Source organism: Miscanthus floridulus, chromosome 8 (assembly GCF_019320115.1).
Source record: "Miscanthus floridulus cultivar M001 chromosome 8, ASM1932011v1, whole genome shotgun sequence".
Classification (NCBI taxonomy): Eukaryota; Viridiplantae; Streptophyta; class Magnoliopsida; order Poales; family Poaceae; genus Miscanthus; species Miscanthus floridulus.
This window is the reverse complement of record NC_089587.1, coordinates 198,236,912-198,253,440: the sequence shown is the minus strand read 5'-3', so window position 1 is coordinate 198,253,440 and position 16,529 is coordinate 198,236,912. Positions and strand designations below refer to the sequence as shown.

The following is a 16,529-nucleotide window of genomic DNA, read 5'->3' as shown; positions in this document are numbered from 1 at the left end:
TCTCGAACAAAGCTTAATTGTTTTTAACTACGTATACAAACTCAGGAATTATAAGTGGAACTTATTGTGGACAGTTCCAGATCCTTCTGGCCCGTCCGGCCACCCCTGCCCTGGTCGTGCGTCCTTCTTTCCCACGCTCCAAGAAAGAAAACCAGAGGCGCCCGCTGTCCGCCTTCCCCCAAATCAGCTTGTTTCCCATGGCGCAAGAAAGAAATAAAAAAATAGTAGAATGAGCGCGCCCTCCGCGCACTGTGGATAAACAAAATATGGCCGTTATATAAACACATGCAGAATATGGCTGTTATATAGAAACCTTTGATTTATTACTCTGTATGTTATCCTACTAATTATTGTTCTTTTCTTTTTATTCTTTGGAATGCAGAATCAACGATAAAAGGCCAGGGTCTCAAGGTGTGACTTCAAATACATTCTTTACTGTGTGGTTAGATCATATACAGATTTATGTGATAGACTTTTTTTACTGTGTGGTTAGTCATACACTGATTTATGTGATAGACTGATAATGAAGTACGTCTTTTAGGTCTCGATGGATAGTTCAGATGCAAAGATTTCGAAGGAAAATAGAGGCCCCTTAGAAGATATTGTACAAACAGAAAATTCTAGTGAGCCTATGGATGATTTTAGATGGTTGCAAGAAAGCATGAGTACAGAAGTTACCCACGAAGCTCTACCAGTTGACTAGGGCTTTAGCACGGCCCATGATGAAAAGGCCCTATCAACTTCTGGGGTAGATCCGACGGAAGAAAAAGGACTTTCGAAAATCATAATCGTACAAAATAAACCCAAAAAATCTATGTCTTCACCGGTTGCCCCAGAAGGTATTGATATTTTCTCTTTGATGGATTAACCTAGAAAAACTGATAACTATTGTTGTATACTTTAATTTAATCCTCTTTTCAGATTATGCTTGTACCAATACTGCTAGAGCCATAATTGAATCTGTCAAAAAATTCCATCTTCACCTGGGAATGAGGAGCTTGTGCTCATAGATGATGTTCTGGTGTCGAGAAACCACATGGAATGTCTTTTTCAGCCATATGAATACTTGTCTGATGAGGTAACAGATGTAAGTCATAATACTCAATCAAACATTGCCAACTTCAATGCTCTTTCTCTCTAATGACGAAATGTATGCAGGTCATAGATGCTTATATTAAACTACTAAAGGCCCAGGAGGGTTTGAAAAAGAGGCCAGGAGGTACAGTCTATCTTGAAACTGTGTGCTTAGTTGCAATTATGAAGCGGGATGGAGAAAAGGATGAGATCATTAAAGCCAATTACCCTAACCGTGGTACTTCATAGTGTCCTGGTTTAATTCAAAGGGTGCTAGCTTACTTGAAGCATGACATGGTAGCAATTTTTTTAAACGATCTATTGGTCTTTCATTATCAATTTTTTATGCCTGACAAAATGTTTATTGTTTGATTTGATATGTGTTCCTTTCAATAAATGTTACAAATACATATTGGTACCTTGCTGTTATAAACGTCGTCAAACGTGAGGTTCAGGTGCTAGACTCTTTGGGCGAGATGTTCGGACGTGTTGACCTCAATAAAATTGTGGGTATTTCCTAACACAGCTATTTGTACATATGTTATATTTTAGAAATGCTGATTGATTCGTTCTTCTATGAACAAATAGTGAGGTGAATTGCGGAAACAAATAGATTTCATATTGGAGGAGACAGGCCCGAAAGAGCACAAATAGCTAGATGTTGAAGTTGATACCTGGTCGGTTAGGGAGATTTTCTACGGCAAATTATTACAAACAGATGGGCACGTCAGAAATAATGGCATGTCATATAAGTTGAATTTTATGTGTCTTTGCCTTTTTTATCTAATGTGAGCCTGAACCTCTATTAATGTTGTATGTAGCTTTTCATGTGGTTTATTCTTAATAAACTTTATGGAGTATTGGACTGGGAACGATTTGTCAGACGAGTTTAATCAGGTAAACTATGCGTCTTACCACAAGTTATGAGTGTGCACTAGCTGTGGGTTTTTAATTAATAATTAATTAGGTTCATACTATCGTGTAGGATGATATGAAAGAATTTAGATTGAAGCTTGCGACGATCTTGCTATCGTCAGAGTTAAACAAACGAAGGGTGCTCCATATCTTGATAGGGATGAAAATATTGAAAGCCCAAGCGACTGTGCCATAATAGAGAATCCAAAGATGGCTGATCAAGTATCCACGAAAAAGAGAAAACATTATGAGGAGGTCGAATGCTTAGTGGTTCAAACGGACATCACTCAACACATACAAACTCAGAATAAATCCCCACAAATCCATGCCAACCAAGACCCTAATGAGTTTTGGGCATTTGAGGCCATGAAAGACATGCCAATGAAAAAGGAAGAGATGACTGAGTTACTGTGTGATTACGTCATGGCAATTTAGGATGAAGCGACGTTGAAGTAAGCTGCATGCTTATTTTAATTACTTTATTTACTAATAATAGTGTGCTAACTTATATGACGAAAATCATCATCTGTGTGTAATGCTTTGCAGAAAGCCTTGGGTTAAATGTTTTCATCCCTCCATGATTTCCCTAAGTGTCAAAGACCTACAAGAGTTGTTAATGAACAATCGAGACATCTCTGAGAACTGTTTCAACTTAGGTCTCCGTTTTCAGGCAGCTCGAGAGTACAATACAATGAAAAAATACAATAGTATTACGAAGCATCACTTGGACCTGAGATTCTGTTTAAGCATATTTTTAAAATTCTTATCGTGCTATATTATATTGTCTTATTTGTTGTTGTCCTAATTGTATAAAGTAGGTCAAGTTATACTAATCCTGACTCTCGATATCATTTTCTTCCAGAAAATATGTGCTTTAACAAAAATGCCAGAATACCGTAAAAAATACACTAAGAAAGAAATGGCTGTTGCGATTGGTGTATGTGAGGATATGGAATACAGCTTAGCATAATGCAGATATGTAAGTCGCTTGCTCCTGCTTTTATTACTTGTTTCCTATATACTATTTTAAACGCTACCATGTTTGCAGTTTCTTTTGCCATGGCTACATGTTTAAAAGTATATGCTTTATGTTTTCGATCAGAAGGAGAAGATGCTTATCATGATTGATCCTAAACCTATTGAAGACTGGTGTAAAGACACACCAACGCTAATGTATGCTAGGTACACTCTTGGATTTACCTTGCAGTACACGGACGTAGTGAATGTACATATTCATGTATGGAATGAGGATGTCTTCGAATGAAAATTCAGACGGGAAGGAAACATTACAGAGCACATAGATGGGTAACTAACGTAGAGTCACTATAGCTTGCAATAATAATACCTACGATTTAACTATTTCTATATATCGCTGATCGTGAATCTTGCCACAGACACTTAAGTGGATATCTTATTCTACAGTATATGTCTGCGTGGAATAGACCAAAAGCCACACATATTTATACGGTGAGTATAACACTTTGTTTTAAGTTTTTGTGGAAGATTTTTCTAGAGATGCAGTTTTACCCATGCGACAGGCACTAATATTGACATATATACTCGAGCCTGTGTGTAGGATGGTATGGAGATACGACGAACTTATTCATGGATTTATTGACGTACGAAAGAAATTGATATCGGAGATTTCTTCCTGCCGATATAAAACATTATCTTAGGCGCATCATGGAAAGGTCTATAAAGTAGAGTTTATAAGCCTGTGACGCCGCGCTCTCCGTGACTGTTAATTTCACAAACTTTGCTTTTTTGGATTAACTGTAACTTTAACGTTGGTATTTAATTTTATAGTATTGTTATCTTATCGTGCGATCCATGTGTTTTTCGTATAAAAGTTTAGTTGTCCCGTAGCAACGCACGGACACACTGCCCAATAGAAATAAAAAGAAATGAAAGATTAGAGTTGTATTATGCAAAACTGCTACTACTATCCGATATTTATTTCAAAGTTAAAAAGAATATCTGACATCAGATGCATTGAAGCAGTTGGCTTGTCGTGAGATGCATTCCTCCTTTTTAAATTATAATCCATTTTGGCTCAAACTTCTCCAACTTTAACTAAAATTATTGAAATATTTATCAATATCCACAATATCAAATCAGTTTCATAAAATTCTCTTTGAAATATATCTTGACAGCACATTTATTGAACTTATAGATGTTATATTTTTCTAAGAACTTAGTCAAAATTAAAAAAAAAAAGTTTAACTTAGGAAAAAATGTAAACTGAACTGTAATTTAACTCAGGAAAAAAGTAAGCTGAAGTGTAACTAGTGTTCGCCTAAACGGATTAAACGGCCGTTTAAATGGTCAGTAAACGGTAAACGGTGGTAAACTGTTTTGTTTAGTGGGTAAACTGAAATTAAACGGTTGACCGTTTAAACAGTTAAACGGTTAAAAAACATAAAAACGGCCTAAACGGAACGAAGATAAACAGCATTAAACATGCTAAATAGCTGTTTAAACGGCCGTTTAGACGAACACGAGGTAAATCTAGTTCAGTTTTGTATGGATAAATTTGTATACTTAAGTTTATTATATTTATAAATGTGTACACTTGATATGTTACATGCATAAATATCTATATTTGGTTCTTTTCACATGCATAAATATATATACATACCAAAATAATTGATTTTTACTCAGATAAATATGTATAAATACTAGAATACTTGATTTTTTACATGCACATATATAATTATGGCCTCGTTCGGCTGGTACGGAGAAAGTACTGTTTACGGCTGATTTTCACTGTTTATGGATGATTACCTCTCAAAAATTCCTCCAGATTCATCCAGATTTCTCCAAATTCCTCCAAGCGAACGGGGCCTATATGCATTTTTTTAAAGTACAAAACCGTTTAGACCGTTTAACTTCGTTTAAACACTATGTAAATAGCCTAAACGCTAAACGAAGAGCGACCGTGTAAATACTAACTTAGCCAAAGGATGTACGCGAGATGTCTGCATGTGCCCAACGGCCAACGTAACAGAGCCCACATGCTCCGCATGTCAGCAAAGGCCACATCGTTCGTTTCACTTGGCCTAGCCCAAAATAGCATTATTATTTCAGTGATGAGGTAGCAAGAGGTTACGCGCGCTCTGCCTAATAAAGAGACGGCAGCACAGGGTAGCCATCGCTGCAAACATGGAGCTCGGCATGCGGCTTCGCTGTTGCCCCCAGCTGCCTCCAAACACCAGTAAACCACTAGTAGCTAGAGCGATCAGTGCTGGAGCTTGGCGTCTCTGCAGCAGCAGCCACCTCGCCGTCCTCCCTGGACGCCGGCCGCTTGCCCGCCGCGCAGGAGCTCTGCAGGTCGCTGGCCCCGACTCCCGTCCCCTTGAGACCATGTGCGCAAACAACATCGGGCAGCAGGGCACAAAACCGAGGTTCTCCCGTCCCCTTGGTTTTTCTGATCTTCTGTGTTCCTTTCGTAGGATCCAAAGCGTAAGTGGATATGATATATCCTTTGGCTGATGCCATATATATACAGGGAGGACAAATTTTGCCTGGTGGAGATGGAGGTCCGTGACTGCGAGCTTGACCAGTACGGGCTTGTCAGCAGTGCTGTATACGCGGATTACATCGAAAATGGTCGGTGGTAGGATGGATTTATAGTATGGGTTGTGCCTACACTTTTACGACTTCGGCTTTTATTAATTAACCTCTTTTTTACTTGCCACGTACGTACCCTGCACAATGAGTCAATGACATTGTCCCGTCCCGTCTCAGCTCGGGAAGAGGTTGCTTCGAGGCTTGGCATCGGCAGAGACTCGATCGCACGCACTGGCAACGCTATGGCACTCTCCGAGCTGAAACTCAACTACTTCACGCCTCTAAAGGTACGCGACGACGATGCGCATTGCAGACAGATGGTGAGATGGATGCATGCGTCGTCAGCTCATGAGTTTGCTCTTTTATATATTATTAACCTCTAGCTAACTCTGGTTTTTAATTCATTTACCGCGTTTTTATATAAACAACAATTCTTCAGCGTGGCGCTAGGTTCGTTGTTATGGTGAGGGTCGTCCAAATCAAGCGCGCGCGGATGGTCATCGAGCACTTCATCGAGACGCTGCCGGAGCGCAAGGTATGCGTGCAGGGTGCACGTAGACCTACTCACACCTCCTACGTAGTAGTGTTCATATTATGCCTGATCCACTTAGCTCGGCATGCAGCTCGTCCTGGAAGCGATGGCCACCGTGGTCTTCCTCAACAAAGACTACCGTCCGACGCGCGTGTTCCCGGAGGTGGCGTCTAAGATGCTGCTGCACTTCTTCTAATAACCCTAGCAAGCATGCATGTTCCATCTTCGTGCCTGCTGTTACCGTGTTCAATAGAGTATACTAGAGCATATTTGATCCAAGGGTAACTACATGGGTCGGACCTCGTTTGATCCAAGGGCATTCAACTGATGAATGCCAAAACCTTGCACGAATATGTATTAGAGTGTCAATGTTTTTTTCATGAACGCGGCGTTAGCACGTCGGTCTTTCCTTAACAGGAAAAGCAATGCTACAAGCGTACCCGTGCAGGTCACATTCAGATAGCGAGCGGCAGCCCGGACGTCGACACTGCACTGGACAGTGTCAATGTTGTATTCACATGTTAAAGATAGAATCAGATGATATATTTATATGGGCTACAAGCCATGAGAACAAAGTATTTGCCCTTAGAGAAGCATGAGTCCAATGATTTGTATGCAAATTATCTCGAAAAATAGTGCTACCGGCATTGATTTTTTGTCTAATTGGTTTGTTATACGTCTCAGATTGAAAGCCGATTGTTCTATCCTAGGCCGCCCATGCTTAACGAACGAGCACGGATGCTTTGCATCTGCATTCTTCCCATGGGCGGGGCAAGGGGTATTCCCCTGTATGCCATGGAATACCCAAGATTTTGATGAGAAAAACAAATATACATATTTGCATTGTGGACATGCTACTATGCTACTTTAAGCAAATTTATTTGGACATGCTACTATGCTACTTTGTTTAGTATTGTGACGAAATTATAGAAATGATCTTTTGTTTTTTTTTTACATTTTGTGTTTGTAAATTATAATGTAAGAGTAGATGAAGAAGGTGCTAGCACTAGCATATTTGTATTGTGGAAGAAAGCTAGCACTTGTATATTTGCATTGTAATTTTTTTACATGGAATACCCTGTCACGATATCCTGGCTCCGCCACTGATTCTTCCTCTCCATAGCCTCTCCTGTACTCTGTTGCCGATTCACATGCAAATTATCACCCTGTTCGCTGGTTGGTTTCAACCAGCCCAAACCAGCCAACCAATAGTGTTTTCCTCTCACATAAAACCAGCACCAACCAGCAAACCAGCCCAGAAACCAATCATCTGCCGCCTGTCCGTGGATCTGTCCCCTGTATCCATCAGCATCAGCGGTTTTTCTTTGCAGGTGGCAGCACCGACTCTAAAGACAACCAAGGCTCCCATGCTGAAATGCGTGTCCGGAATGTGACCGACTTGGCAGTCGGCCCTTGAGAAATCAATGCATAGTTTTATTTTCCCCCTTTTTTCAGGACATGAATGCAATTTTGACATCGTTTGGAACGCATGAGGTCTCTGCTGGACTGCTGCTGCGTGTTCGTGCTTGGTCAGTTAGCTCGTGGCCTCCTCCCAGACAGACTCGCTATCGGGGCTCCAAAGATGATGGTCGAGTCCCGTTTTCTCCAGCTCTTGAAGCTCAGAATGGACTGCCCGATAACCTCCGTCCACCGGTCCTTCACCCTAAGCGATCTGGTCCGGCCCTCCGAGGAGTTGAATCGTGAATATTACAGCCCGCTATGGAATGGGCTCCTCTATTGGGATGTGATCCGGTCAGGCCTGACAACTTTTTTTTGCACCAAAAAAAAAAAGCATTTTGCCTCCTGAAACCATGTCATCGAGTGCAAAACCACATATTTTGTCCCCCTCAACTTTACAGACTACTTATTTTCCTCCCTGACTCGATTCAACCCTAGTTTTGTTTGATGTGGCAGTGGTTTTGTACTCATGCTCACATATCCCGCCGGTGGCGAATCTAGAGAGTAAATTAGAGGGAGGTGCCACTTGTCATGTGGGTGCATAGACATGTCTCGTAGAGGGTGCATATGTGGTGAAATTTTAACCAAACTCGTTGACTTTACATTTTATGGGGGTGCATGTGCACCCCCTAACCATAGTGTAGCTTCGCCCCTGTAACCCACATGTCAGTTATTTCCTTTTCATTCGCATCTTCTTCTTTACTTTCTTACAATTTCCTCGAACAAGTTGCACACAAGCACCTCCTAGTTCATGTAGTACTAGTCATTTTCTCGAACAAGTTGCATACAAGCACCTCCTAGTTCATGCAGTACTGCACTGCTGGTTTGGGCAGAAGACGCCAGTATTACATTCGAAGGTTAGGTTGAGCTTCTTTTCTTTTTTTAATCCAGGTTAATTAACCGCGGAGTGTTGACGACCCTTGGATTTATGTATTGTTTCAATTTCTAAGAATTTGGCTGTAGGGAATTTTTTGAAGGCTTTTGCTAAGATACTCCCACTACCCCCATAGGAGGTAAGATCTGAAATAAATCTTAGCCTTTGATTTTTAAGGTACATGCAATAATTAAGTAATTATTAATTAATTCAAATGTTTAGAAAAAAAGAAAACAGAATAGGCAACAAACTAACAAATGTATAGTACAAGATATCTACTGCTCCCTCGGCCCAAATTATAAGTCATTCCAACTTTAAAGAGTCAAAACATTTGACCAAATTTATATAATAAAATAATAACATTTATTATACAAAATAAGTATCATTAAATTCTTAATTAACTATATTTTCATAGTAGACATAATTGATGTCGTAAATCTTTGTAATTCTCTATATATTTTTGTCGGGGACCAATAATAGGGTACCCTAAGAGGAGGAGCTAATGACCACCAATATTGAGTCATCCGTGCGATCAAGAGCGCGACTACGCCTCTTGCTAGGCTCCGCCTCGCCTGACGTCCGAGGGCTGGCTCCGCCTCGTCCGACTCCCGAGGGATGGCTCCGCCTCGCCCGATCCCTCGGGCACGGCTCCCAACGGAAGCCCATGTCACCGCCAACCACTACGGGCCAGAAAGTACGACCCAGGGTCAAACTTCTGACATCGTGCAGGGAGCGGTCACATCTTAACATGACCCGTCCCCGCGACTTGTCACTCCAGGGGACTCACATCACCCACAGTGACGGATGCGTGGTCACTATACCGCCTATTCCCTGTATGGTCGCCGATCAGCACGCTGGTTCGCCGCGCCGCCCGCTGGGGCGGAGTGGGACGTTACGACCCAACTGACAACGGCAGGGCATGGCATCATCAAACGGACAGAGGCTCGGCGTGGGGCGGTCCCTATCACCACATGCCGTGTTAGCGGAACCCGCGCAAGGGAAAAGGAAGGCCCGGTGACCCTACAGGACAGTACCGCCAGGCCATGCCAGAAGGGTGCTTCACAACCTTCTAGGCATGTCAGAACCTAAACAGTGTTGTGGACGCCGACATTTGCCTTACAGTGTTGTGGGCGCCATCATTTGCCATACCAGGTGAACACGGTAAAGCCTACCATATGCGTCTGACATAAACAGTATTGTGAGTGCCGACGACCGTCATGTACCTAACAGCGTGGGCAACAAGACTTAGGGGCACACGAGCACATTCCGACTCTCTCTCTCTCTCACACACACTTGTAAGGCCATCCCCTTCACCTATAAAAGGGGATGCGCTCTTCCCCAACAAGGGATCGGAGGACCACATCGCACATCACACCGCATCACAGTAGAACCACTAGCAATGAACCTCGAACACGTAGCTGAGCAGCGACCGAGCTCTTGGCACCTATTCAATCTTACCATCAGAGACTTGGGACATGCCCCTCTCTCACCTGTTTGTAACCCCTACTATGAACTTTTCAGTGCTAATAACACGAGCAGCAGCCACGAACTGGACGTAGGGACATTCTGCTCGAACCAGTATAAACCTTGTGTGTTTTTTTTGCATACCATCCGGGCCAGACGCGCAATAATACAAATTTACTCGTTGGTGTTTACTCAAAACACCGACAGTTGGCGCGTCAGGTAGGGACTTTGCGTGTCCCAACATTAACATCAGGCCACAGATGGCTAGTCACGGCATCCGTAGGGTCCTGGGCGCACATGTGCGCTTCGGGGACCTAGATTTCATCATCATGGCAGAGGGAGAGCTGGCGTGGGCGCCCGTCGTGCTTCAACCCTTCCACTCCACTGGCCTCGACACGATCACCAAGATGCTCGAGGAGCTATGGCTGCATGCGCCGGAGGCCCACGCCCCTAGAAGCGGCCAACTCCTCGACTTCGACTACGGAAGGTTCGAGCATCAGCTCGGCGTCTTCATGGGACCCCAACCGTCCCAGGAGGACCTGCGCCACCTCACCTTCTCGTTCGCCAACGTCATCACGCAACTTACCAGGAGAGAGCCGTTCTCCCCGGAATACCTCATCCGGAGCGCCCCAATAGTGCTCCCATTCGGTCTCTGCAACGCCGCATAGACCGTTGGCCACCTTGTGGCGCAGCGCATGATCCCATCCCCCACGGACAATGAGTTCGTGGGGGTGATCAAACACATCACAGAGTCTTTCCACGACCTCCTCACAGAGGAGCTCGAGTCACCCTCTAGCTCTGACTCTAGCAGGGGGAGCCATCACCCCTCTCGTGAATGCTTCATGATAGGTAACCCCGAGGGACACGTCGAAAGCATCCACAAGGAGGAGGCTACCCCAACGAATGACCTCGACAATGAGGCCAAGGGGGAGACAGCGGCCCCACCTCGCATGCAGGTGCCGACACCAAGAGCTCGAGGAAGCGTGACTCCAACTCGAGCAGGAACGTGCGGAGCTTGATCGGGAGATCGAGCGCCACGGAAATGGTGGGCGCGCACGCGCCATGGACCGCGATGTGAACCGAAGGATCATCGCGGACGATGAAGCCCTCCCTCACTTCGCCCAGGCGAGCCAGAACATTGCCGCTATGGCAGCCTTGCTCCATGGGCTTTCGGGACCCGTGACACCCGATGATCGTCGAGCCCACCATAGATTCACACGCTGCTTGAGCGTGCAGCGACGCAGCAGGCCGAGAGCTCGTTGTCTCAGCAATGTGAACTCGACGCCAGCCAATGCACGCCCTCAGAGCGCCTCGGCAAGGACACTTTAGTCCACCAGGTGCCACAAGGTGGCAGGCAGTGCGCCATAGTCCCGGTGCATCAGCGTCTCGGCCGCAACCGCGACGCACGTGACACCCTCGATGCCCGTAGACGTACCCACGATAACCCAAGAGAAGGAGATAGATGCGGCTATCACCCTCGTCATGGCGGATGTTACGACAGCGGCGAGGACCAAAGCCTGAGCCCTAGCCTCCCGGGGCCTCTGGCCTTTGGATGACACATCCTCAACGCTACCTTCCCGTTAAGGTACCGGCCAGCAACCAACATCCCAAACTACTCGGGAAAAGCAAACCCCGGGCTATGGCTCAAGGATTATTGGCTTGCCTACCAAGCCGGTGGAGCGGATAATGATGATTTTATTATCCGTAACCTTCCATTGTTCTTGGCCAATTCAGCACAAACATGATTGGAACACCTTCCGTCCAACAGAATCCGAAGTTGGACGGACCAGGAGATCTTCGTGGGAAATTTCCAGAGCACGTACGAGCGCCCTAGGAACCCATGGGATCTCAAGAACTATCGACAGAAGGCCAAAGAAACCCTTCGTGGGTACATCTGGCGCTTCTCCCAATAGTGCAACGAGCTACCGAACGTCGCCGACGCCGATGTTATAAAGGCTTTCCTGTCTAGGACCACCTACGAGTCTTTGGTTCATAAGCTAGGATGCAAGGGCCCATGAACCACCAAGGAGCTTCTCGATATCACCACCAGCCACGCCTTGGACGAAGAAGCGGTCGAAGCGATCTTCGACCACCTCAAAGGGCAAGGCGAGGCGAGACGAGGACGCCGGTGAAGGCACCTCCGGTCGTCCCACTAAGAAGAAAAACAAGCAGCGGTGCAAGGGCTCGCTCGTGGCTACCACCGACCGCAGGGGTGGTCGGAAGCCCACGGAGGGCACTCCGAACCACTTCGAGAAGCTACTCGAGGGGCCATGCCCGAACCACGCCTTCCTCATCAAGCATCTATACAAGGACTGCGGCCTCATGAAGTTGTTCTTGTCCGGAGGCTCCAACAAAGGGGAGCACGGGAAGGACCCTGACCCGACCACGAATGACGCTGAGGGGAGGGACGGCGGCTTTCTAATGCTGAATGGCTGCCTCATGATCTTCGGAGGGTAAGCGGCCTACGACTCCAAGCGCCGCCAAAAGGTCACATGCCGTGAGGTCTATATGATCGAACCAACCACACCTACCATCCTCCGGTGGTCAGAGTCCGCTGTAACCTTCGATCGGACTGACCACCCGGAGAGTGTCCCACAATTGGGGAGATACCAGCTCATGGTCAATTTGATTGTTAGCATGAAGCGGCTCACCAAGGTACTGATGGATGGAGGCAGCGGCCTCAACATCATGTACACCGTGACTCTCGACGCTATGCGCGTCGACCGAGCACACATCCAGCCAACTAGAGCACCTTTCCATGGCATCGTGCCTGGAAAGCAGGCCATGCCGCTTGGGCAGATCGATCTACCCATCACCTTCGGGGGTCCATCCAACTACAGGACAGAGAGCCTCACCTTCGAAGTGGTTGGGTTCCATGGAACTTACCACGCCATCCTAGGACGACCATGCTACGTGAAGTTCATGGCCGTCCCCAACTACACCTACCTCAACCTAAAGATGCCAGGCCCCAGCGGGGTCATCACCGTTGGCATCTCCTTCTAGCATGCCTACGAGTGCAAGGTCGAGTGCTGCGATCACGCCACGGCAATCGTTGCCTCTGGAGAGCTCACGGCAATCAGGAAGGAGGTCACTAAAGAAGCACCCAACCCCAAGAGGTCGACCAGGTCTTTTGAGCCAGCGGAGGGCTCCAAGGAGGTCCTCATAGATCCTGGCAGCCTCGAGGGCAAGGAGGTGCACATTGGCACCGCGCTTTCCTCTAAATAGGAAAGTACGCTCATCGACTTCCTCCGCGCCAATAAAGACATCTTTGCATGGAAACCCTTGAACATGCCAGGCATTCCGAGGGAAGTCACCGAGCACACCTTGAAGATCTGCCCAGGCTCCAAGCCGGTGAAACAGCGCCTACGTTGCTTTGACGAGGGGAAACGTAGGACCATCGGCGAGGAGATCGCAAAGCTTTTGGCGGCCGGATTCATCAAGGAAGTGTACCACCCAGAGTGGTTAGCTAATCCCGTTCTTGTACAAAAGAAGAGTGGGAAATGGAGGATGTGTGTTGACTACACGGGTCTCAACAAAGCATGCCCGAAGGATCCATTTCCTATGCCACGCATAGACTAAATAGTTGACTCTACCTCAGGGTGTGAAACCATCTGCTTCCTTGATGCGTACTCCGGGTACCATCAGATCGCGATGAAAGAGTCCAACCAGCTCATGACATCTTTCATCACCCCCTTCGAATCATTCTGCTACGTCATAATTGAAAGGTCCTAATGGCTAGAGTAGGGTGAATAGCCTATTAAAAATTTCTACAACAATACTTAGCAAACCGGTTAGACAATTATGAGGTGAAGCAAGTGTTGCGCTAGCCTACTAAAATTATAAGCCACCTACCACAATTCTAGTTTATATAGTTTCTATCCACACAATAGCTATGTCACTACACTAAGTTAGTGCACTCTCAAATGCTAATTAAAGAGTCACACTAACCAAACTAACAAGCTCTCACAACGAGCTACACTAAAAAGCTTGACAACTAGTTTGCAGTATTGTAAAGAGAGAGAGCAAGATAATTATACCGCCGAGTCGAGGAGTGAACCAATCAATTACAAGTATGAATACCAATGAAGACCAATCACCTCGGAATCAAATGATGACACAATAATTTTTTACCGAGGTTCACTGGCTTGCTGGCAAGCTAGTCCTCGTTGTGGCGATTCACTCACTTGGAGGTTCACGCGCTAATTGGCATCACACACCAAACCCTCAATAGGGTGCCACACAACCAACACAAGATGAGGATCACACAAGCTATGAGCAATTCACTAGAGTACCTTTTGGCTCTCCACCGGGGAAAGGTCAAGAACCCCTCACAATCACCACGATCGAAGCCGGAGACAATCACCAACCTCCGCTCGACGATCCTCACTGCTCCAAGCCGTCTAGGTGGCGGCAATCACCAAGAGTAACAAGCAAATCCCACAGCAAAACATGAACACCAAGTGCCTCTAGATGCAAAGACTCAAGCAATGCACTTAGATTCACTCCCAATCTCACAAAGATATTGAATCTATGATGAAGATGAGTGGGAGGGCTTTGGCTAAGCTCACAAGATTGCTATGTCGATGCAAATGGCCAAGAGAGTGAGCTAGAGCCGGCAATGGGGCTTAAATAGAAGCCCCCATGAAATAGAGCCATTGTACCCCTTCACTGGGCACTGCTCGGGGCGACCAGACGCTCTGGTCAGATCGACCAGACACACCCTGCTAGCATCTGGTCAACAGATAGCTATGACATCATCCCTCTCTTCAAATCTGAGCGCCTGATCCCAACAGTCAAGTGATGACCAGACGCAGCACAGTGCCACGACCAGATGTAGGACCCCAGCGTCCGGTCACTTCCAGTAAGGTTTCAGCTGCGACCGGATGTGTTAGTTTGATCATGACCAGACATAGGACCCCAGCGTCTGGTCATTTCCAGTAAGCCTCCACTCACGACCGGACGTGTCCGGTCATGCCTGACTAGACTCATCCAGTGTCCAGTCACTCAATGTCTCCTCTATGCGCTGCCATATTAGCAGGACCAGGCGCACCCCGCCAGCGTCCGGTCACGAAGTGACCTAGTGTTTGGCTGAAGACCAACGCTAGCATCATTACTGCTTCCACTGACCGGACGCTCCGGTCCAGTTGAGACCAGCGACCGGTGCACTCTGTGAAACCCTGTCTTTTCTATACAGGGCGCCGATGGCACCGTCGGACTGTCCGCACTCTATGGGCGGACACTCCGCTGGTGAAGTTTCTTACCCTTGCTCCCAAGTGCTAAACACAATGTGTATCAACTTTGTGCATGTGTGTTAGCATATTTTTCACAAACATTTTCAAGGGTGTTAGCACTCCACTAGATCCTAAATGCATATGAAATGAGTTAGAGCATCTAGTGGCACTTTGATAATCGTATTTCGATACAAGTTTCACTCCTCTTAATAGTACGGCTATCAAACCTAAATGTGATCACACTCGCTAAGTGTCTTGATCACCAAAACAAAATGGCTCCTACAACTTATACATTTGCCTTAAGCCTTTTGTTTTTCTCTTTCTTCTTTTCAAGGCCAAGCACTTGATCATTACCATGGCATCACCATCATCATGTCATGATCTTCATTTGGTTCACCACTTGGAATGTTCTACCTATCTCATGATCACTTTGATAAACTAGGTTAGCACTTAGGGTTTCATCAATTCACCAAAACTAAACTAGAGCTTTCAACAATGTCGTTCGGTTTAAAGAACGCTGGGGCTATGTACCAGTGTTGTATGCTCAAGTGTTTCAGGGGCCTCATCGGGTGGACCGTTGAAGCCTACATTGACGACATCGTGGTCAAGTCCCCATGAACTTCTGACATCGTATAGGGAGCGGTCACATCTTAACATGACCCATCCCCGTGACTTGTCATTCTGGAGGACTCACATCACCCACAGTGACAGATGCATGGTCACTGTGATGCCTACTCCCTGTATGGTCGCCGATCAGCACGCTGGTTCGTCGCACCGCCCGTCGGGGCGGAGTGAGAGGTTACAACCCGACTGACAACAGTAGGGCTTGGCATCATTAAACGGACAGAGGCCCAATGTGGGGTGGTCCCTATCACCACCTGTCGTGTCAGCAGAACCCCCACAAAGGAAATGGAAGGCCCGGCGACCCTACAGGACAGTACCGCCAGGCCATGCCAGAAGGGTGTTTCACAACCTTCCAGGCATGTCAGAACCCAAACAGTGTTGTGGGCACCGACATTTGCCTTACAGTGTTGTGGGCTGAAAGCTCTAGTTTGGTTTTGGTGAATTGATGAAACCCTAAGTGCTAACCTAGTTTATCAAGTGATCATGAGATAGGTAGCACACTCCAAGTGATGAAGCAAATGAAGATCATAGCATGATGATGATGATACCATGATGATGATCAAGTGCTTGGACTTGGAAAAGAAGAAAGAGAAAAACAAAAAGCTCAAGGCAAAGGTATAAACCATAGGAGCTATTTTATTTTGGTGATCAAGACACTTAGAGAGTGTGATCACATTTAGGATTGATAGCTGTACTATTAAGAGGGGTGAAACTCGTATCAGAATACGGTTATCAAAGTGCCACTAGATGCTCTAACTCATTGCATATGCATTTAGGATCTAGTGGA

At 46.0% G+C, this 16,529-nt stretch overlaps 1 protein-coding gene across 1 annotated transcript; it reads left to right on the top strand.

The window, feature by feature from the left end:
- The first annotated feature begins 5,133 nt into the window (after positions 1-5,133).
- On the top strand, positions 5,134-6,726 carry LOC136474517 (acyl-acyl carrier protein thioesterase ATL4, chloroplastic-like). Its single transcript, XM_066472090.1, has 5 exons — positions 5,134-5,393; positions 5,498-5,598; positions 5,737-5,846; positions 5,999-6,094; positions 6,183-6,726. Exons 1-5 carry the CDS (start codon positions 5,152-5,154, stop codon positions 6,285-6,287), a joined length of 654 nt encoding a protein of 217 aa, XP_066328187.1. The 5' UTR covers positions 5,134-5,151; the 3' UTR covers positions 6,288-6,726.
- Positions 6,727-16,529: the final 9,803 nt, after the last annotated feature.

Bases quoted from the DNA above. Each gene is read 5' to 3' on its own strand.
- LOC136474517 (XM_066472090.1), top strand. From the start codon at position 5,152: ATGGAGCTCGGCATGCGGCTTCGCTGTTGCCCCCAGCTGCCTCCAAAC. The intron at 5,847-5,998 runs GTACGCGACGAC...ACAATTCTTCAG, and splicing joins ACTACTTCACGCCTCTAAAG to CGTGGCGCTAGGTTCGTTGT. The intron at 6,095-6,182 runs GTATGCGTGCAG...CTCGGCATGCAG, and splicing joins AGACGCTGCCGGAGCGCAAG to CTCGTCCTGGAAGCGATGGC.